The sequence below is a fragment of the Salmo salar genome, chromosome ssa17 (genome assembly GCF_905237065.1).
Source record: "Salmo salar chromosome ssa17, Ssal_v3.1, whole genome shotgun sequence".
Classification (NCBI taxonomy): domain Eukaryota; kingdom Metazoa; phylum Chordata; class Actinopteri; order Salmoniformes; family Salmonidae; genus Salmo; species Salmo salar.
The window spans coordinates 66,956,732-66,979,022 of record NC_059458.1 but is presented as its reverse complement, the minus strand read 5'-3'; the positions used below and the strand labels follow the sequence as shown (position 1 = coordinate 66,979,022).

The 22,291-nt window shown below is 43.2% G+C and overlaps 1 protein-coding gene across 1 annotated transcript; it reads left to right on the top strand.

Moving 5' to 3' along the window:
• Positions 1–9,668: 9,668 nt before the first annotated feature.
• Positions 9,669–18,128, top strand: LOC106576460 (protein BTG1). The gene is made up of 2 exons (XM_014153656.2): positions 9,669–10,115; positions 14,118–18,128. The coding sequence occupies exons 1-2, from the start codon at positions 9,971–9,973 to the stop codon at positions 14,495–14,497; spliced, it is 525 nt and encodes a 174-aa protein (XP_014009131.1). The 5' UTR covers positions 9,669–9,970; the 3' UTR covers positions 14,498–18,128.
• The last annotated feature ends 4,163 nt before the right edge of the window (positions 18,129–22,291 follow it).

Below are 22,291 nucleotides of genomic sequence, written 5' to 3'. Positions count from 1 at the left end.
CTAAGGTGCTAGCCCGAACCATGAAAAACAGCCCCAGAACATTATTCCTCCTCCACCAAACTTTACCACTTCAGCCAACTCTAGGCATTGCACATGGTGATCTTAGGCTTGTGTACGGCTGCTAGGCCATGGAAACCCATTTCATGAAGCTCCCGACGAACAGTTCTTGTGTTGACGGTGCTTCCAGAGGCAGTTTGGAACTCGGTAGTGAGTGTTGCAACCAAGGACAGACGATTTTACGCTCTACGTGCTTCTGCACTCTGCAGTCCTGTTCTATGAGCTTGTGTGGCCTACCACTTCGGGGCTGAGCCGTTGTTGCTCCTAAACGTTTCCACTTCACAATAACAGCACTTACAGTTAACCGGGGCAGCTCTAGCAGGGCAGAAATTTGATGAACTGACTTGTTGGAAAGGTGGCATCCTATGACGGTGCCATGTTGAAAGTCACTGAGCTATTCAGTAAGGCCATTCTACTGCCAATGTTTGTCTTTGGAGATTGCATGGCTGTGTGCTCGATTTTATATACCTGTGTACAACGGGTGTGGCTGAATTAGTCGAATCCACAAATTTGAAGGGGTGTCCACGTACTTTTGTATATATAGTGTATCTAGCCAAAATGTCATTGCAAACACCAACATAGTTAGCAATGAGCTAACCAAGCTACCAAAAAATGAGCAAGCTAGCTAGCAAGCACAGATCATGGTGGATAATTTCAGTAGAAAATGGTCAGGGAGAGGTGTGGCAGCACCTCAGGAATTTATTTTGGCATATGCCGAAAAAATGACATAATAGCTAAACAGTTATCTAGAGCGAGAACGAGCCAGGCTACAATAAATGTTTTGAATTGGCTACCTAGACCTGTTCCCTATTATATTTTATAGGCCTACCTGCTGCTGCAATGTCCAGCCGTCTCTCTCTCCTTGAGCAACTGCCCACACACACACATGCATTTGATGCCACACACAGATTAGTTATTGTGTCATATTCCGATCCTGGCTAAAATGTAGATTTTTATGTTGATTTTGATGTGATTGATAACATATTAAAATACTGTGCCTAAATAAATTAAATGAACAGAAATGATTACATTAATTTCCATGACTTTTAAAAAACTTTTCGGATTTGATTATTTTCTCAAACTTTTCCAGGCCTGGAAAATACAATAAATTCCATGACTTTTCTACGATTTTCATTTTTTTATTTCACCTGTCTTTAACCAGGTAGGCAAGTTGAGAACAATTTCTCATTTACAATTGCAACCTGGCCAAGATAAAGCAAGCAGTTTGACACATACAACAACACAGAGTTACACATGGAGTAAAACAAACATACAGTCAATAATATACAGTGAGGGAAAAAAGTATTTGATCCCCTGCTGATTTTGTACGTTTGCCCACTGACAAAGAAATGATAAGTCTATAATTTTAATGGTAGGTTTATTTGAACAGTGAGAGACAGAATAACAACAAAAAAATCCAGAAAAACGCATGTCAAAAATGTTATAATGAGGGAAATAAGTATTTGACCCCCTCTCAATCAGAAAGATTTCTGGCTCCCAGGTGTCTTTTATACAGGTAACGAGCTGAGATTAGGAGCACACTCTTAAAGGGAGTGCTCCTAATCTCAGTTTGTTACCTGTATAAAAGACACCTGTCCACAGAAGCAATCAATCAATCAGATTCCAAACTCTCCACCATGGCCAAGACCAAAGAGCTCTCCAAGGATGTCAGGGACAAGATTGTAGACCTACACAAGGCTGGAATGGGCTACAAGACCATCGCCAAGCAGCTTGGTGAGATTATTCGCAAATTGAAGAAACACAAAAGAACTGTCAATCTCCCTCGGCCTGGGGCTCCATGCAAGATCTCACCTCGTGGAGTTGCAATGATCATGAGAACAGTGAGGAATCAGCCCAGAAATACACGGGAGGATCTTGTCAATGATCTCAAAGCAGCTGGGACCATATTCACCAAGAAAACAATTGGTAACACACTACGCCGTGAAGGACTGAAATCCTGCAGCGCCCGCAAGGTCCCCCTGCTCAAGAAAGCACATATGCATGCCCGTCTGAAGTTTGCCAATGAACATCTGAATGATTCAGAGAACAACTGGGTGAAAGTGTTGTGGTCAGATGAGACCAAAATGGAGCTGTTTGGCATCAACTCAACTCGCCGTGTTTGGAGGAGGAGGAATGCTGTCTATGACCCCAAGAACACCATCCCCACCGTCAAACATGGAGGTGGAAATATTATGCTTTGGGGGTGTTTTCCTGCTAAGGGGACAGGACAACTTCACCGCATCAAAGGGACGATGGACGGGGCCATGTACCGTCAAATCTTGGGTGAGAACCTCCTTCCCTCAGTCAGGGCATTGAAAATGGGTCGTGGATGGGTATTCCAGCATGACAATGACCCAAAACACACAGCCAAGGCAACAAAGGAGTGGCTCAAGAAGAAGCACATTCAGGTCCTGGAGTGGCCTAGCCAGTCTCCAGACCTTAATCCCATAGAAAATCTGTGGAGGGAGCTGAAGGATCGAGTTGCCAAACGTCAGCCTCGAAACCTTAATCACTTGGAGAAGATCTGCAAATAGGAGTGGGACAAAATCCCTCCTGAGATGTGTGCAAACCTTTTGGCCAACTACAAGAAACGTCTGAGCTCTGTGATTGCCAACAAGGGTTTTGCCACCAAGTACTAAGTCATGTTTTGCAGAGGGGGTCAAATACTTATTTCCCTCATTAAAATGTATAACATTTTTGACATGCGTTTTTCTGGATTTTTTTGTTGTTATTCTGTCTCTCACTGTTCAAATAAACCTACCATTAAAATTATAGACTGATCATTTCTTTGTCAGTGGGCAAACGTACAAAATCAGCAGGGGATGAAATACTTTTTTCCCTCACTGTAGTAGAAAAATAAGTCTATATACAAAGTGAGCAAATGAGGTGAGATAAGGGAGGTAACGGCAAGAAAGGCCATGGTGGCGAAGTAAATACAATGTAGCAAGTAAAACACTGGAATGGTAGATCATGACCTTACAAACCCTGCAAAAGTCATTCACACAGCACTGCCTGATAGCTGTGTTGACATGACAACTGGGTTGCGTCTTGAAATCACGAATGGAGCACGTGACAAACGCATTCGTTTTGGTTGACTGTTGCTTGCAACTTGTTGTACAAAGTTGTGACTAGATGGAGTAGAGCTACGGACGAGATTTACCATTGAACTACTGCGAGAGTTTGGACGTTTTTGAAGTCAGACGATGTGTCGGAGACGGATATCAGGTATGACAGCAATACGCAGTCAACATGTGGTCAATAGGGGGACACAGTTTTAATTTGTTAAGACCACATTTAGGCTGCATCGGCATTTAGCAGGACAAATTGGCTTGTTTATATTGTATCTGTGCATTGGCAATGAGTTGGATACATTGTAGTTTATTTCCCAAATCCCACTTCCACCGGAATGTGGCAAGCGCGATTTACATGATAGGATAAATATGAATAAATACATTGTACACTACTGTTTGTTTACCTAGATATGACGTTAGTTCGCTAGCATTGTGAAGCAGTGTCTATGCATACAAGCAACAGTACACTGTTTATTTGTGATAAAATATCAATCGCCAGTGAAACCATAGATTTTTACTTTGAGCAAATCTAAGTGATATTCGACTCACCAGGCTTCAAAATGGAAATTCAAACTTGCGGTAGTTCAACGGTAAATCTCGTCCGTAGCTGTACTCCATGTTGTACTAGTCACAACCACTGGATGCAACTAAGTTGCAGATTAGTTGCTTATTAGTGCAGGGGGGTTCAATCAAGAAGAAACCCATTTGCAAGCAACCAATGTTGTGTCCAAGTTGCTTCGTGTAACTCCAGCCTAGCTAAGACTTCATTCACCCTACAACACCTAACCACCACAACACACACTCAAAAGTAGACACACACATACATGCTAAAACCCAGATACTGGACACATTGATCTACATATGTGCATTGACACATATACACAGCTTATACTTGTATAGAATGTACTGTCCATAGAATTGGGCACATGTGGTGTACCTGTTTACAAGCAAACATCTGCCCCATGGATGAACCGCAAAACAGACTGATACTGTAATTGAAGAGATTTCAGCCCACACTTTGACTGGAATTAACTAACATGGCCACAACATCCTGCTTGATGAAGGGTAGCACCCCCGAACCACTTTAAACAGCTAAGTCTGGGACCCTTGTTTTATTACAAAGAAAGACAAAAACAGGGTCAAGTATCTCTCGTCATCTAGGATGTATCCCAAATGGCACCCTATTCCCTATTTAGTGCACTGCTTTTGACCAGGGCCCAAAGTACTACACTATGTAAGGAATAGGGGGCCATTTGGGACACAGCCCTACTTTAGTAAGTTCTCCCTGAATCCAGTGTCTTGGAGTATGACTTTATAGCATTATGATGTATTACATGAATTATCATTATTAAAAGTAGTCTACAGTGGCAGGTAGCCTAGTGGTTAGAGCATTGGGCCAGTAACCTAAAGGTTGCTGGATCGAATCCCCAAGCTGACAAGGTAAAAATCTGTCGTTCTGCCCCTGAACAAGGCCGTTAACCCACTGTTCCCCGATAGGCCGTCATTGTAAATAAGAATTTGTTCTTAACTGACTTGCCTAGTTAAATAAAAATACTGTCGTGTCTTTGGGGGTACCATTAAACGGAAGATATGTTTATCAATTAGCTCCCTGTAATTATTATCACGCGATTAAACTGATTAATCGTTTAATTGTAAATAACTAGGAGATCGGGGCACCAAGGAGAATATTCAGATTACAAAGCTATAATTTTCCTAATATAACTTTCCTGTACTATAATATTATATTCTATTACAGTATAGGCCGATTATCTTCTAGTTTCAATGGTGTATTTACCTCTAGTCCAGTCTCATCCCAAACGTCGTAAATTGTTGTATCTGCACGAACCCAGTCTTTACTAAAATCATCCATACATCAATTGTCTTAAAATCATTTATTTACTACACTAAGTAATTAACAGAAAAACATACAAACAGTAATTATCGTCACAAAGGATTGGTATCGGAATGTGCCCTTGTGGGCTAAACAGGCAGGTCGGCCTGTTGAACAATGGATCATAAACGGTCAGGCTCAGAAGTTACACAGAGTTCATTAATATTAACAATTGACAATTGAAGGCTCACTCATTCGGGAACAATTGCAATCAATATATATTTACGCTCAGTGTGTCGTCGTTCTTTGTTGGAGAGTTCGGTTCTGTTGGGAAGTTTTGTCCGCGTTCTCTCTCTCTCTCTCTCTCTCGGTTAGAATGGATCTTTCAGAGCGACATTCATTAATGTCGTCATCGAATGGTTGTTTCGTTGGTCTTCGCGTTCAATGATATAATTTACTTAGCTGCAGACTAATAATTAATATGAAAGACTTGTTCTTATTCTGTCAGTATCGATAGTCTAAAAGTTAACCACGTGGTATGGTTCACTTTCAGTAGAGGAATTGGAAGGTAAAACCTATTAGCCAACGGAGTGTAGGCCTGGTCTGAGGAAATGTAAATCAGGGGGTGTTTTATAGTGCCCATAGAACAGCTTGTCAAATGACGCCTGGTCCTGTATGGGTCCCTGGGGGCGTGCCTATGACTGAGTTAGATTTGGTTACAGAAATACAATTCTATCACATTACATCAGTACAATAGCATCTCAATGTCTTACAAAAGCTTTATCCTTATTAATACATTCCATACACCCATATGATGCAAGTCTCAAGCTGAGTCTATTATATAAACAGTTTTATGGTAATATGGCTATATTGTCTCTTCTGAGTATCACAAAATTGTACCAAGCGGATCAGTTCGTAGCTGGATTCTTCACCAATCTTCCATACCTTCTCCAGAACACAAAATGTCGCTTGGCTCTCCAATTCTATGAGTTGGAAGAATTTCCTGTGTCTCTCTATGGGCCATGTGGCCAGAGATTCTCCTGGAATTTTAGAGTTTTTACGACCCTTTACACACAGGGTCGATTGGGGGGGGGGGGTGCAACAGGGAGGGGGTCAACTGTCCTCCCTGTACCAAAAGAGGCCAACGTCATGACAATACTATATAGAATGTTCTGGAAGAGTCTGATGCAGATTTGACTCATGCTCCCCATAGCTCTTTATTTAACTAAGCAAGTCAGTTAAGAACAAATTCTTATTTACAATGACGGCCTACCCTGGCCAAACCCTAACCCGAACGATGTTGGGCCAAATGTGTGCCGCCCTATGGGACTCCCAATCATCTAACCAGGGTCTGTAGTGATGCCTCTACCACTGAGATGCTGTGCCAGAGACATTCATGCCAATAAATATGGAGACTTAGCTAAGTATTTATGGATCGGTTATTATACATTACGATGGAAGTCAGCCTTGTACCTTTGAGAATAACAACACACGGAGCCTGTCGTCTCTAGGCCTTTGTTTTGGCCCTCATATTTTCACTTTATCTTTGAAAAATGACTACTGATACGGCAAATCCATGTAGCTGTGAATGTAAACAAATCATGACCAAATACAGAAGTACTGTAAAAACCTAAACTTACTCTCTGAACTTTCTTTCAACATAGATGTGTGTGTGTGTGTGTGTGTGTGTGTGTGTGTGTGTGTGTGTGTGTGTGTGTGTGTGTGTGTGTGTGTGTGTGTGTGTGTGTGTGTGTGTGTGTGTGTGTGCGCGCGCGTGCAATTTAAAGCCACACAACAAAATAGTCCTATTCCATTCCATTCCCAGAACCACCTCCTGCAGTCAAAGCAAAGCTCCACTGAGCTCGGGGAGAAGACATGGGAGTCATGGAAAGTTAGTGGTTTGCGGGGATGAGTTACTTCCCTGTATATCTGTAGGTCTGGATCAAAAAGGGGGAGGAGCGTGGAAAGTTCCCCAGCAGTTTTGTTTTCTGTCTTCCATTAACCCTGTCTGTGCCACACCCAAACACTTTACTCTCACGTGAACCAGCGAGTATCATTTTCCATAAACTAGGCCAGGCCTGTGTGGTTGTTATTTTAACCTAGACTTTGAAGATGTCTGTTATCTGACTGTTGACAGGTTGATTTGTTACTCTACGTCTGAAGTAGTACATGATTAGGGAGCTCTGCCTAATGTTAGGAAAACATGTAGAAATCCTATTTTCTTTTCAGAGCAAAGGGGATAGACCCTACAGTAGTTATAAAGCTGTCAGATACCTGTTCAAACCTGCAGACGCACAGCAATCAATGTTTCCACAACGTTTAGGCAACATAGTGAAATCAGGCTGTTGTGGGTATGAGAATGTATAAGGGCTCTCTCTTCTCTCTGGGTCTGCTCTTGTTGACCAGACACTGTTGGTTTAGCTTTGCAGTGACCCATAGCTGTGTGTATGTGTTTGCGTGTGTGTTTTTTTTTTGTGAGTGTGTGCGCTCACAACTGTGTGTGTATCCATGGCCTCTCAGTCAGCACTGTGAGTCAGTGTGTTTGTGGAAAACACACACACACACACACACACACACACACACACACACACACACACACACACACACACACACACACACACACACACACACTCCAGTGGGCATCCAGGTCTCTACTCTCTCGCTCTCTCTCTCCGCTTGATCCTGAGCTGACATTCTTCCTCTACACTCTTCATGTGTGGTTCAAGATAAACGGGCCCATTCATTGGGTTTGACTGTAGGCAGGCAAAGCATTAGGGCAGGATACCCCACCCTAGTCTGGCAACATCTGGCAACACATTCCAGCCTCCGCCGGTGGCTGGCTACTAGGGCTGGGAATTGCCAGGGACCTCACGATACGATATTATCACGATACTTAGATGCCAAACATATTTCCACTATATGTCCGTGTAACGTTCGTCAAAAGGAGTCGACCAAGGTGCAGCGTGGAATATGTTCATCTTGTGATTAATTTACTCAGAACACGATAAAAAGTAATGAACAAAGAAAATACGACTGTCACGTTCTGTAGGCACACAAAGCAATACAAAAATAAAGATCCCACAACTACAGGTGGGGAAAGGTTGCCTAAGTATGATTCCCAATCAGAGACAACGATAGACAGCTGCCTCTGATTAGGAACCATACTCGGCTCAAAACAAAGAAATAGACATCATAGAATGCCCACCCCACACCTTGACCTAACCACATAGAGAAACAAACCGAGAGAGCATGAGAAAATTAGTTTTGATCAGTCATGGAAATAAAAGTGGTGAAAACATGTTGGCTCCCTAATTATTATTTTTTTTAAGATGGAGAACAAGCTATAGGATGAAAAACACCAGAGTTTTGGTGCTGGTACAGCAGGCTAGCGCTAGCTAACGTTACCTAGCTAAATTAATTCTATACTTGGAGTCAAATATCAATATAATATTGTGCAAAAATAATATTGTGATATGTAACGGTATAGACCCCCCCCCATCACTTCTGGCTGCACCTAAGGATTGTATAAACATGACAGTATGCCACCTGACATTTTCTCTCACTCCTTGACTCCCATCTCCCAACCTTCATTGTCTCTCTTTTACTTTCTTTATCTCAGAGGGAAAGTCAGGGGAATTCCTCAGCTCTGGGTATTCATTAACATTGTCTCTCACCTTGTTCCAGCCTTCTTTCGCTTAACATCTCTGTCCCTCGCTCTCTGTTTCTATATGTGTCTTTTCCCCCATGTGGTGTGAGTAGCAATTTCTCACTCTTTTCCTCTGTAATGAATAAAGACTGGTCATTGTGTGAAGGATGTCGTTCTCTGAAATGAATTGTGGCACCGTAAGACATTTAGTGAGTAATACTTGTAAAGAGTTCCATCTTTCTTTTTATCAAGAAGAATTTACCTAAAGGGTGTTGGCCTACTCCCAGTAATAATTCTAAATCAATGTTTGTGTAATTTATGTACCTAATTTACAGGCAGTGAAAATGTAGAATACCCAAAGTCATACACAAACGTTAGTGTATGTCAAACTCAGAAAAGTGTGTATTGCTGATGCATCCTGTATGAGGGAATCCCCATTGACTGACCACCAGTGGAGCCTGTCCTCCTATAGCTCCTTTCACCAACCCCCACTGGCAAAGAAACCCAAAGCCAGAGTTTAGTGCTGTAAAAGCAGAACCACAAGGGGAGGGATGATCAATCTGTTTGAAATAGGTCATTTTGTGTCTGACTCTTCAATCATTTGTGTGTGTGTATTAGGGAATTACTGGAAGTGATTATGGTAAACCCCCTTACTACAGACACTTAATAAAAAAAATGGCCTGCAAGAGCAGCTATGACAACAACATGTACAGCATGCCTTGAATACCAACAATCATGAGCATAACTGTATCCAAAATGGTGTGCTTAATTACGCACTAATGCACATTGAACCTAACCATAATTATTCTGTCCGTTTTATGAAATAACTGAAAACCCAGTGCAAGATGTTGTTGTTTTCGATGGGAGCACATTATAAGGGGTTAATTTTCATGCTTGTATTTTGCTCTCAAGTGGTCTGTTTATTTTCAGAGCGTTGAGGCGAACAGTCCACTCCTCCTATGGGCTCGTCAGGCTGTCGAGCGGACGGGATTGGCGAGCCTTCGTTGTTGTAGCTGCGCGCTGTCGCTTTCTTCGGACGGCGGGGGCGGTATAAAACCCATGTCCTCCAACACATTCGTTCACTCTGGTGGAGTAAAGTGACATTAAAAGGGTGCCTCAACGTGGCATCCTAGAGAGAGACCCCTCTATTTACCAACAGCCGTCACCACACTGTACCGTCCTGGCACACGTAGTACCCTCCGAAACGTCCCTACCTCGACTAATAAATGACCAGCATAGGCGCCAGAGAAATAAAACAAGTGAAAGACACGGATCATTATCCGAACGTGGAGAGAAAAACAACGAATCATTTTCGGAATCATATGTAGGAAAAGCGCACGAATCGTCGTCGCAGTTGCCTTCTCAATGCATACCCTTTGTGCTCGGGGAACGATGAAACCAGAGATTAGCGCCGCGGTCGGATTTCTGTCGAGATTTCTGCGGATAAAAGGACACGTAAATGACAGACAGCTTCAATCATTCAGCGCAAGTTTACAGGATATCTTGTCAGGTAAGACATGTGTTTCTCGTTTTGTCCTACGTTTCCAAGGCTACTTTAGATTATGACCTCTGTTGGTGTTGTGTCATTTTGTGTGTTAAGAATAATTGTAACGAATTGTTGTGTTTTAATCCCATTCCGAAGGGGATTTGCGCCTCTGTTCACAAAGTAACACAAGCGCCCCTCGACCATTTGCGCACGAGAAAAAGAGACAAGAATAGATATGTTGAACAACAATCTTCAATCAACAATCTTCAATCGATCGAATCAACCATGTTCTATTCAGATACATCGTCGCCTAATTCATGTTTCGAGTTTAGTTACGATGTAATAACGTGGAATAAAGCCGGACTTTATTTGTTCCAACAAGGAAGTGCATCTTTCGCACCAGTACAGTTGGTCGATCAACTCTTAATTAACATAAAAATGGGGGAATCTATACCCAGTGAATTGAATTAGGCTATTGAATTACGTAATGCAGACAAGAAAACGTTGGATGATATGAATTTGAGCAGGCAAAAAAATATATATTATAACACTTCGATCAGGAAAATAACAGACCCATAGGATTCGGATTATTTTTGTTATTAGAGTATTATAGCCGCCTACATGTTTTACTCGATCCTCTTGAGCGAGCCTCAATCGAATCGAAATTATAGAACCAAAAGGAAAATAAAAAATGCAGAATAAATAGCCCGTATAGATTCCCGCCGTTGACGAACATGTATGAGTAAAGAAAATCTATTTATTTACAATATGTTCTAATGTAGACATTCTAGCTAAGTGAATAACGTTAACTCTGTAATAAGGACACATAAATTGATCGATACAGCCACTATACTATGCGTTATTGACAGCCTTTTTTGTTGTTGTACAAACCACTGAAATCATTTTTTATTTATATTTCCTATTGTAAATATAGACCGTTTTTACAGTCTAAAATTGGCATGCGTCTGCCAGTTAACAGCAAGTGTCTGTCCCTCTAAACACTGAACACCTACATCATGACCTCAATTTTAACATGTTTTGCAACAGCTGTGTCATCTGCAAAGCCATTCACGTTCAAATTCATATAATTTTAGAGCGTTTTGGATGTGGGCTACACATTTAGCATATCAGGTTACATAATTGTTTATTTCTATTCAACAAACTCTTAGTTTACAATGCTATTTTCAACTAAACATTTTCCAAGGAAGTGGCTTTGTTTGTGCGGGATTTGCATAGAAAACGAGTGGAAGCTGTAGTCTGAGAATAGCTCTAGGACAGTGCACTGTTTGTAAACAGCCAAAGTTGAAGGCAGACTGAGCAAAATGGCCGCCGTCAGAGGGTAAGTGGGGGGTTGGTAGCGGTGGGGTTGGGGCTGGAAGAGCATATCATCGGGGGAGGAGTGTAGGAAGCACATTATCTAATAAAACAAGTTGCAAAGGGACTTTGTGAAGTGGCCGTCCTCCTCCTTCAACCCCATTTTTCATTCGTCTTCCCGAGTGAGCATAAACAACTCTGTGAAGCCCCCCGCTGCTGAAGTAGTCCAGCCATCTCACTGTTGCTTACAGCTTCATTATCACAGTTTATTGTGTCTGTGTGTTCAATAAACAGGCTTTGTTTGTGTATATGGGGGAGAAGGGGGACTTGCTCTAAATATCCACATTGAAACTGTGGTCATTGTCTAACTGTTGTTAGTTAACCATTTGGACTTCCTGTTTACCAGTAACCTGCTTAACCAAGGTTTGAGCAGTGACCCAATTTGAAACTCCCATAAATCGCCCAACCACACCACCACAGACCAATGGAAATCACCCAACAACGCCCCAAACAAATCCAAATGTGTATTTAATAAAAAGCCTCCATACAATTTATTGCCACATAATATCCTTAGGGCACTTGGCTTTAAAGAAGCACTGGAAAACTACTTTATTTAAAATATATAGTTGAAACTCATCTGTTTTTTTTAGCCTCCCTTCTTCCCCAGTTCCCTGGTTTTAGAATAGGCCCCTCCGCTCTGACCGTTCTCAGCGGCCTCGTTTCTTTTGTGGTGCAAAAGATCAGCCCCATCGTAGCTGCCTGGTGCTTTTTCATGAGTGCCAAGCCCTCCATTAGGGTGCCTTACACAGAGTTCTACTGATAACACAAAGGAGACATTATATAACAGGGGTGTTGTGCAGGACAGGTGTTCTCCGGGCTCTGGCCTAGTTCAGAGGCTTTTCACAGGCAGGCAGGCAGGCAGGCAGGCAGCACATTCAGTTTAGCCACTATGCACCACTGGGGTAACTCGATACTGAGGAGTCTAAAGTGGAGAAAATAGGATGATTGGTATCACACGCACACACAGATGCATATTGAACACACATACATACAGTATATATACAAACACACACAAGACACAGTAAATGTGAGTATTGTTAGAGATGTTAGGTTAATTTAGACTTCTGAGGAGCGGTTTTCTAATTTCATTCTTCCCTGTTAGGCTACTATTATACTATGAAAGCAGCAGTCATCCGCGTCTTCTAAAATGAGTTAACGGGGAAGGAATGAGAGCTCTTCTCTTTCTCGTGTTCTCCTTAAAATGAGTAATGTGACCTCTTTTCTCTCTCTCTCTCTTCTTCCAACCTATTTTGTCACTTAACGCCCCTTTAAATATACCATACGAATGATATCACAGTGAATCACCAACGGGTATGTGGACACACTCGTCATATTAAAAGGGACGGTGTGGCTTTAAGAGGGGGAGTTCTCCAGCCCAGATTGCTGGCCAGGACTTCACCACCTCAGTGTTGTTGTTCAGCTCCGCTCTGTTTGATGGAGGACTTTGTGCCGCTCGGCCAGAAGGTGATTGTGAAATCAAACTTTTCTCTCTCTCTCTCTCTCTCTCTCTCTCTCTCTCTGCTGTGTGTCACGTAGGCTCCGGTTACAGAGCGACAAATGGTTTATTGCTGCTTATCAGCCCCATAAGCAGACTGTTATGGTTTATTACTGCACTACAACAAAGCCTGCCCCTGTCTACAGTCTGTTTTACACACACATACCACACACACACACACACACACACACACACACACACACATTAGTAAGTGGAAAAGTACATTATTGTGCTAAATAGTTGGTCATTATATCATGTAACCCAAATACCAATAGAAATAGTTGATGCTTTATTACATGGTAATAGAAATATCAAATAAAAAAGCAGATAAGATATTCCAATGGAATCATGTATTACCTACAATGGAATAAAAGCTTTATTAAATCAAAAGACAATCTAAAGCAACGCTACTTTACCATAATCATTATTAAGGGGTGTTTAGTACAGTAAAACTTAAACAATCATTTTTCCTTCCATTTTCAATGGAATCATGTCATTTATTATCTGTAAGTAATCCATGCCACAATCGAAAGATACATCTAAACTAATAACGTTGATAGATTAGTTATGCGTGCTTAGAACATCATAAACAAGTATTACCTTAGACTCCAGCAACTCTATAATAAAATAAAACATGATTATAGTTTGATTTGCGATACAATTACTTAAAATCCAACTATACAGTTATTATCATGCTATTAATCACATTTATGTCCCAATTTATGACCTTATTCAATGTTTATCAAAACACATGCATCCTAATCTCGCATACACACACACACACACACACACACACACACACACACACACACACACACACACTAGGAACTAAGGCTGATCAGGTGCAGACAGCTTTGCACCCCGCTTCTCCCTCAGATAGATGTCTGAAAGTAGCAGAGATTTAGCTTACTGGCTCTCACCTGTAAACACCAGACAGCATCTCTTACATCTCTCCCTCTTTCTTTCTCTCTCTCCCTCTCTCTTGTCTCCTCATACAGAACTACACAGGCTCTACTATAGGGTAACCGAAGAACAACAGTTACCCCCTCTGTGCCCTTTTTTGGCAATACAAGCAATACCATGGTAACCTAATAGTGATCCAATGATGATGAAACTCATGGTAACCCGATAATAACCTCCTCTCTCTTTCTCCACAGAGCAATACAAGCACCACTGGTTCCCCGACAGGCCATGCAAGGGCTCGGGCTACCGCTGCATCCGCATCAACCACAAGATGGATCCCCTGGTGGGGCAGGCAGGCCAGCGCATCGGCCTGACCATCAATCAGCTCTACCTGCTGCTGCCTAGTGAGCTCACACTCTGGGTGGACCCCTTCGAGGTGTCCTACCGCATCGGCGAGGACGGCTCCATCTGCGTGCTCTACGAGTCCCAGCCGGTGGCCCCGGCGCCGTCGGGAGGCAGTGCGGTCACCTCGACCCCCATGGTGGACAGTCACATCAGCTGCAAGGAGGCGGCAGGGATGCTGGGCAGGACCAGCCCTTCCAAAGCCTACAACATGATGACTATGTCCAGCTAAGGGCTGCCAACTGCCACGTTGGGTCGTGGGTTTCGCCCTAGTTGGTCGATGGCGAACCTTTTTAAAGCTAAAAAGAAATGAAATGAAAAAGAGAAAAAAAAGGAGAAAAAGCAGAGGATGTGGCCTATCGTCCAGGTGAAACCTTGTGGGTTTGATATTTCTTTTCTCCTTCCTCGCTCCATAGTCTGTTATGTTGTGTTGTGGGATCTACCAGAGGCTTCGTTTTTTCCCTGCGGAGAGGGCTGTGTGGAGCGTGGAGCTGTTGGGGGCAGCTAAAACAAACCAAGAAACTGAACAGAGAAACAACGCAGAGAAGGGGCTGCTTTTTGTTTTCGTTTTTTTACACAGGTCTATCAATGTTGACTTTGCACTTTCTTCTCCACATGGTTACAATGGGTACCATGTCACCACCACCCTCACCACCCTCTCAAAAGCTTCAAGGAACTGCTGTCAAGAACCATACCGTTGAATTTCAGCCTTTTATCTACTTCCTGTTGTTATTGGGTGTACTTCCTGTCTAGGAAGGAAGTTAAGGGGCTGAGGTCCGGACTGTGCCTGTTTCTAGGTCAGTCTCTGGGGAAATGCCCTAAGTAATTTTCTTCTAAATCCCAGTTTTTAGACCATAGGGCATTTTTTTACCCCCAGAGGCTGCCCCATATACCAGCGTCGAGCTTTAGGAAGCCCCTCCCCTCCATATGGAAGTGCAGTGGAATGCGCTGTGACACCTGTTGCTAAGGACAGTAGTGTGTCACAGCGCACCCCACCAACACCCCCAACCATGTATGTGTAACTTTCTGGGGAGGGCTGGGTATTTGTTCCCTCCCCTTCGATGAATGTTGGTTTGAAATTCACAATCAAGTTCTCGTTTTGTTTATATCCCTCCATCCCCACCCTGACCTTTGGCCCTCACCAAATTCAAAGTGTAGCATAGGTGGCACTATATTTTCACCGAAATCTGGATAATTTGTTTTGGTTGTTGTGGCCCTGTCAGAAGAAATTACATTGAATGCACTTTTGACATTTAGATTGTGTGGGATGTGTACTTCTAGAGAAAACCCTCTTCATTCCATTCGCTCCAATGTCGTCTTTCATGAGTTCCCCTCCTTTTCTTTTGTAAATTACTCACAGCTCTTACGTCAGGCTAGACCCCACTCTATAGAATTGGGGAGAGTAACTCTGAAGGTTTTAAAAAGATTTCACACTGTAAGCATTTCATTCAGATCCGTTCAGGTGTTGGTAGGTAGGTGCGGTTTGGTGTCGTGTCAGGTTAGCCGTCTGTTGTCCGTTTGTAAGGCACTTTTCTCGAAAGCCCCCCCCCCCCCCCAATACACACACATATACAGATGGCAATTTGAGACACTTATAAAACTCTGATAGATCTCTCTACAGCTGTCGAGGGGAGCGTGAGTGTAGCCAAAGGGAAGTCTGTACGCCCCTGACTGTTTCTATCCAACTCAATCCCAAAGGACTTGTCAGGCTTTCTCATCTGTTTTTGTTAGACTTTATTCTTGTCTTTGTGATTGAAGATGGGTCCAAGGCTTTCAACACCTCTCCTTTCTTCTGTGTCTCAGTTTGGACGAGGGGTGCGTTGCCAAACGTAGGACTGCAATGTTACACCTATGAGCCATTCTCTGGAGAACCGAGAGAGAACCAGCGTAATGTTAGCCAGCCTGGTTCGAGGTGCTGCTGGACCCTCTCTGGAGGTGTTCCTGTCAGGGCAGACAGACACAAGAAGCCCCTCTGGTGCCACATATCACCCCCAGCCTAGACACCTCCAGCCAGCTAACCAACCAGCCAGCCCCCTCCCCCCAATAGCAGTATGGAGATAGCAGTAACACATATCATCTTTCCTCGCCCCAGGGGAGGGAATGGAGGTGGTGCGGGGGCCAGGGCCGGATACTCTCGTCCAGGGCAGCTACAATCCCTCCGGCCCCCTCTAAACTAACCTCCACCCAACCAACTCCCTCTTGGCGGTGGAGAGCAAAGCCAGCACATGCACTCAGCGCACTCCGTCTGCACTGGGAGCCCACATAGAGACGGGCAACAAAGAGGAGTCAAAGGATAGGAAGTGATGGTACACAGTCCAAGTTTCTTTGTTTCTTAGGCTGAGCACTGAACTAGTTTACATGGGTGCAATAGGACGATTGTGGTGTCAGTCGTCCTATAGCTCACTCCTGGTTGGCCGCGCCGCAGACAGACAGACGATGTGACAGGCTGTGGGGTTTCGGGGCTTTTAGCCGCTAAGCTGGCCAGGCTGGGCACCAGCCCATCAGACCTACATGTGCTGCTTTAAGCACCCTAAGCACAGAGGATCATGGGCAATGGATCTGTGGTTGTTGATGCACTGCACACCCTATCCTCCCTCATCCACTCCCCTCCTCCTCACTGTCCTCCCTCTCTCCATTTCTCCTGGTGTTCGTTCAGCAATCTGTGGAAAAAGCAGTGTCTCCACATGAGCCAGATGGACAGGTCTGAGAGAGTAGCCCAGAGCTTTGTTGTTGTGGTTGAAAACCAGCTTTTTAAAAACCTTGCAGCTCCACTATTGCTTCGATTATGCCAGCTATCGATATTGTTATGAGATCGGTCTGTATTTCGGACGTAGCAAGTTGTCCCTCTTTTTGCTAAATGTATTTTAAAGTCACAGAGGTAGCATCTCACCCCCCCTTCCTTTCGCCCTAGTCTGATCATCTATCCCAATTTGAACAGACGTCATTTTTAGACCTACCAAAAAGGAAACAAAGCCGAAATTGTTTGATCCCCTTCTCAACAGTAACACCACCACCAAAACAATTTGATTTAGTCCACAATATCGGATCTGTAAATGCATCCATTCAGCCTTTGCGCACATAGGTTTCAGAAACGTTGTGAAAAGTGTTTTTGAATAGTCGGAGGTAATAGCACATAAAATGCACTAAATATGTCAAGTTGAAGTTGTGACATTTTTGAGACGCGAGGAGTCTCTTCTGGAATGTATTACCAAACTCAGGCCTCGGACATTCAATAAAATACCCTTCTGGAAAAGTTGTGCATGTTAAGACGTGAAACGGGAAGGGAATAGTCGTCAATGATTCATCAATGATTTTTGAATTATTGCCACTTTCACATTTAGGGTGTTTTACATATTCTAGAATCTATTGCAGTTGTACGACATATGGTAGAATACATGCATAACATTACACAATGGGAAGTGCCAATAATTTGTTTTGAGGTGTTTAGATGTATTTCTTTTGCATTTCATAGTTTTAACACGGTTAACTATGTTCGTAAGTGAAGCCATTTGTGATGGGAGTGTTGGCAAGGACCAATCTGTTTTGGTAAAATAAATATCAGTCTCCACGCCCTGTACTGATAGACTTATCCTTTGTTTTTTTTAAACTTACAAAACAAGAAAAACGTTTAAAAAATCTGAGCGTACCCAAGAAGAAAAGCTGTCTACTCTACCTTGTGATTTCTCATGTCAGTACATCTTTATTGTGTTCATTTTCTTTTCCTTGGGTATGTTGTGATGAACTGCTGTAAATTTGTACAGTTCATGTAAATTGATTGTGCGAAAGTTGTACAGATTTCTATATTTTGGAAGAAAAGTTTTTTTTTTTCTCTGTAATAAAATATTTCCTATCTTGGCAACATATTCCCCGTGATGCTAGTCTTTCTTTTTACGGGGAATGAGAATCCATAGATGATCGGGAGTCAATATCCAAACAAAATGAATAGCGTAGTCTTCTGTCAAAATGGCCGACTGAAATCTATTAAGATACAACAGAATATGAAACGAAGGCCATTAAAAACCCGAAGCTTTTTACTGTTATTTGTTAGGCTGTTATTTTGAATGTAGAGAAGGGTTCTGTTTCATGTCATCTCTTACTGTACACCACAGGCTGCAGAGGGGACGATGGCTCATAACAATGGCCGGAGTGGATGCAATGGCATCAAACAACTGGAAACCACGTGTTTGATGTATTTGATACCATTCCACTTATTCCACTCCAGCCATTACCACGAGCCCATCCTCCCCAATTAAGGCGCCACCAACCTCCTGTGCTGTACATAGAATAGGCTCTAATATGATACAGCTGTGAAGATGCACAACCCAGATGGGGATGTGACCTTTGTCCCAGTAGATTGAGTCGGCTGTCTGTGCCAACAATGACATGATATACAGTAGGATTGCACACAATACTTTCAATAATAAGTGTCATCATTTTAATAATACATAAAAATAGAATGGTATAGGCTGCCTTGTATGGAACAGATAGTAGCCCACATGCAAGGAATTCTGTATTCTTCCCAAGAAATACATAGCGTGCTTTAACAGATGATAAATGATATGCTGTTTATGTTTTTACTCTGTAGTTGCTGTGGTATAGAGCCACTATACCACAGCAAGTGTGACGAGACTCTCTGGAACAGGAATTCTCTTTGGTTTGCTGGTCCTGGATTATGGAGACTGCTTCTATGAAGTCTTTTCTGTTCTATCTGAATCAGCCAGAAAACTGATTAGAAGCTTTGTCTCAGGTTAAGACCTTTGTCAACTTGAGGCTCGGCTGCTCAGACGGCACAAATCGGATTCCTCAAAGCCCACATGATATTTTCATCCTAATGGAAAATGCATGTGGCTCCATCATCGGGTCTGTGAGTGGATAAGACAGATAGACAGATGGCGTATACACAAGGATTTTCAGACTCGAAAAGTGCTCTCTACACACTCGCGCACACACACACACACACACACACACACACACACACACACACACACACACACACACACACACACACACACACACACACACACACACACACGCATTCACACCCAGCAGTTACACAACAGAAAGAGGTGACTCCACAAAACATTACTTCTGGATTAAGACTGCAATCTCTCCAGCCCTCTGACTCAAAAAGTCAAACATTTTTGCTCCATTTGGACAAAGACAAAATGGGAAGACACGAGAAGAGCGGGTTTGGCAGGAGCCGAGGGGGTGGAAGACGGCCGGCCTCGGGCCCCAGGGCAGGCTTTAGCTCTCCACACATTGGCCAGGGATGAAGCCCAGGAGAGGGGGAACGTGGGTAGTGTTAGTCCAGGGTGGAATTCAGTCAGCGTTATTATTCAGTGTTAAAAATGTCTGATTGAATCGTGATATGTTGAGTGGGGAGGTTTTTGTAGACACATATTAGGTTTGGGAAAAGATTGTTGCAGATAGACATGTTGGTCGAACTTTACTTAAAATAAACTGTTACCAAATGTTACATGTAGAGTTGAAAGATTGTTGTTGATGGATATATTGTGTAGTGGTGGAAGTCAGCCTACTTATAGAGTAGAGTTGAAAGATTGTTGTTGATGGATATATTGTGTAGTGGTGAAAGTCAGCCTACTTATAGAGTAGAGTTGAAAGATTGTTGTTGATGGATATATTGTGTAGTGGTGAAAGTCAGCCTACTTATAGAGTAGAGTTGAAAGATTGTTGTTGATGGATATATTGTGTAGTGGTGGAAGTCTACTTATAGAGTAGAGTTGAAAGACTTGCAGATGGAAATGTTGTTTAGAGGTAAGAGAGCGTTGCAGATGGTGTGTAGATCTGAGCGATTGTTGCAGATAGATATGTATCGTGTTGAGCTGAATTGATTCTCAATTCTACACGACAGAGATTCATGTCTGCTCTCCCCAGGACATTTCTTTCTGAGTGTTCTGTAACGTTACACGGTCGAATGCAACCCGAATAGCTTGTCTAAATAGAACCAGGTCAAAGTTTCACTGGGCGTGTCTGCCGTTCAGGCCTGTGGTGTGTTGTATATGAAAATGTTATCTTGGGAAACACAAACAAGCCAACACTAACACGGACAGAGGCCTTGCCAGCCCAACATTGGACTGGATTTCGTAAGAGTTTCACAACTCCACTTGAGCAAGACGTTTTTCATGGTCATCTCTGCCATCTGTTTAGCACTGTTTGTGGAATATTCATTTTTTGATTAATGTGCATTAACAGGGATAATACATTAGTATATGAACGATGGTTGCATAACACAGAGAGAGACAATGAAATGAGGCCTACCATGTGTTTTACGCTCACGATGCATCTATTATGCAGTAAGAATGAAACAACTAGGCCTGACAACACTCAGATTTCCCCCGTTCAGAATGTCATTACAGCCCTTGGCTGTTATGTCATCTTCCTGTCATCATGTCTAACTTCCACCGTAATTGCTGATAAAATTAATTGTTAAGTCTCTCCCTTCTCACACAACAACAAAGCAGCCTTTGTGGAGATCAGCCTATTAGTCAGGCTGATGGAAGGTGTGGTTGATTACTGTGTAGAGATACTGTCAATAGAAGGGTTGGTCTCCAGATTTAGAAAGATCAGGACTCGACTGGTTAACCCGGTTATTGTGGGAAAGCAGGTGCATTTCACTTCAGGTAGTCCAGTGTTTGTGCTGAATAGTTAGGTTGTGTTTGGTAGTGTTATTGGCCGTTCGTCACATCATTTAATGGATGAATGTTGATGGAATGAGAATGTGTGTGTGAGTAGTTAGTGTGTGAATGGTGTGTGTATGTACTCTAGGAGAGTGTGATGTATGGTTGTGCTGCAGGAACAAAGGAAGGATGAGGGAATGTGTGTATGTATCACGGGGCGAGGCAGACATCTGGGGTCCTCTCCGTTGCCAGCCGTGTGTCAGAGATGACAGGACTCTGCCCCTCCTGAGGTTTTGTGTGTGTGTGTGTGTGTGTGTGTGTGTGCGTGTGTGTGTGTGTGTGTGTGTCCCTCCTTCAGTGGCCAGTGTTTAGAGGACAAAGGATGTGCTGCAGCTGCTCTAATTACAGTCTGTCTCAAGTGTGCCGACCACAGGGAGAGTGTGTGTGGGCGGGCGTGCATGCGCACACGTGTGTGTGTGTATGTGTGTGCAATTGCATGAGTTTGCTGATGTTTCTGTGCTTGCGTGTCCCCTGCACAGTGGTTTGTACTGTCTGTATCTGTGAGTACATTACCACTTATACATGTGTTGGAGTCTATTTACTTATGTGTTTATGAGGATATCAATGACAGACAAAGGCCAAACCCAATCCCCTCTGATGCAGGCCAGGCCAGGCCAGGCTAGCTTGGGCTAGTTTGTCTCCAGGGCCTGCCTGTCTGTTTGTCTGCCTGTCTGTCTGTCTGTCTGTCTGCCTGTCTGTCTGTTTGTCTGCCTGTCTGTCTGTCTGCCTATTATCCCCACAGGCACTGTTCACTCCTCTGACATCTGCTTGATGGCATGGCCATTTCATCACCCTACTGAGGTAGAGGGAATAACCAGGACAACAGAGAGGTTGGGGAGAACAACAGGGAATAACCAGGACAACAGAGGTTGGGGAGAACAACAGGGAATAACCAGGACAACAGAGGTTGGGGAAAACAACAGGGAATAACCAGGACAACAGAGGTTGGGGAGAACAACAGGGAATAACCAGGACAACAGAGGTTGTGGAGAACAACAGGGAATAACCAGGACAACAGAGGTTGGGGAAAACAACAGGGAATAACCAGGACAACAGAGGTTGGGGAGAACAACAGGGAATAACCAGGACAACAGAGGTTGTGGAGAACAACAGGGAATAACCAGGACAACAGAGGTTGTTGAGAACAACAGGGAATAACCAGGACAACAGAGGTTGGGGAGAACAACAGGGAATAACCAGGACAACAGAGGTTGTGGAGAACAACAGGGAATAACCAGGACAACAGAGGTTGTGGAGAACAACAGGGAATAACCAGGACAACAGAGGTTGTGGAGAACAACAGGGAATAACCAGGACAACAGAGGTTG

Bases quoted from the DNA above. Each gene is read 5' to 3' on its own strand.
- LOC106576460 (XM_014153656.2), top strand. From the start codon at position 9,971: ATGCATACCCTTTGTGCTCGGGGAACGATGAAACCAGAGATTAGCGCC. The intron at 10,116-14,117 runs GTAAGACATGTG...CTTTCTCCACAG, and splicing joins TTTACAGGATATCTTGTCAG to AGCAATACAAGCACCACTGG.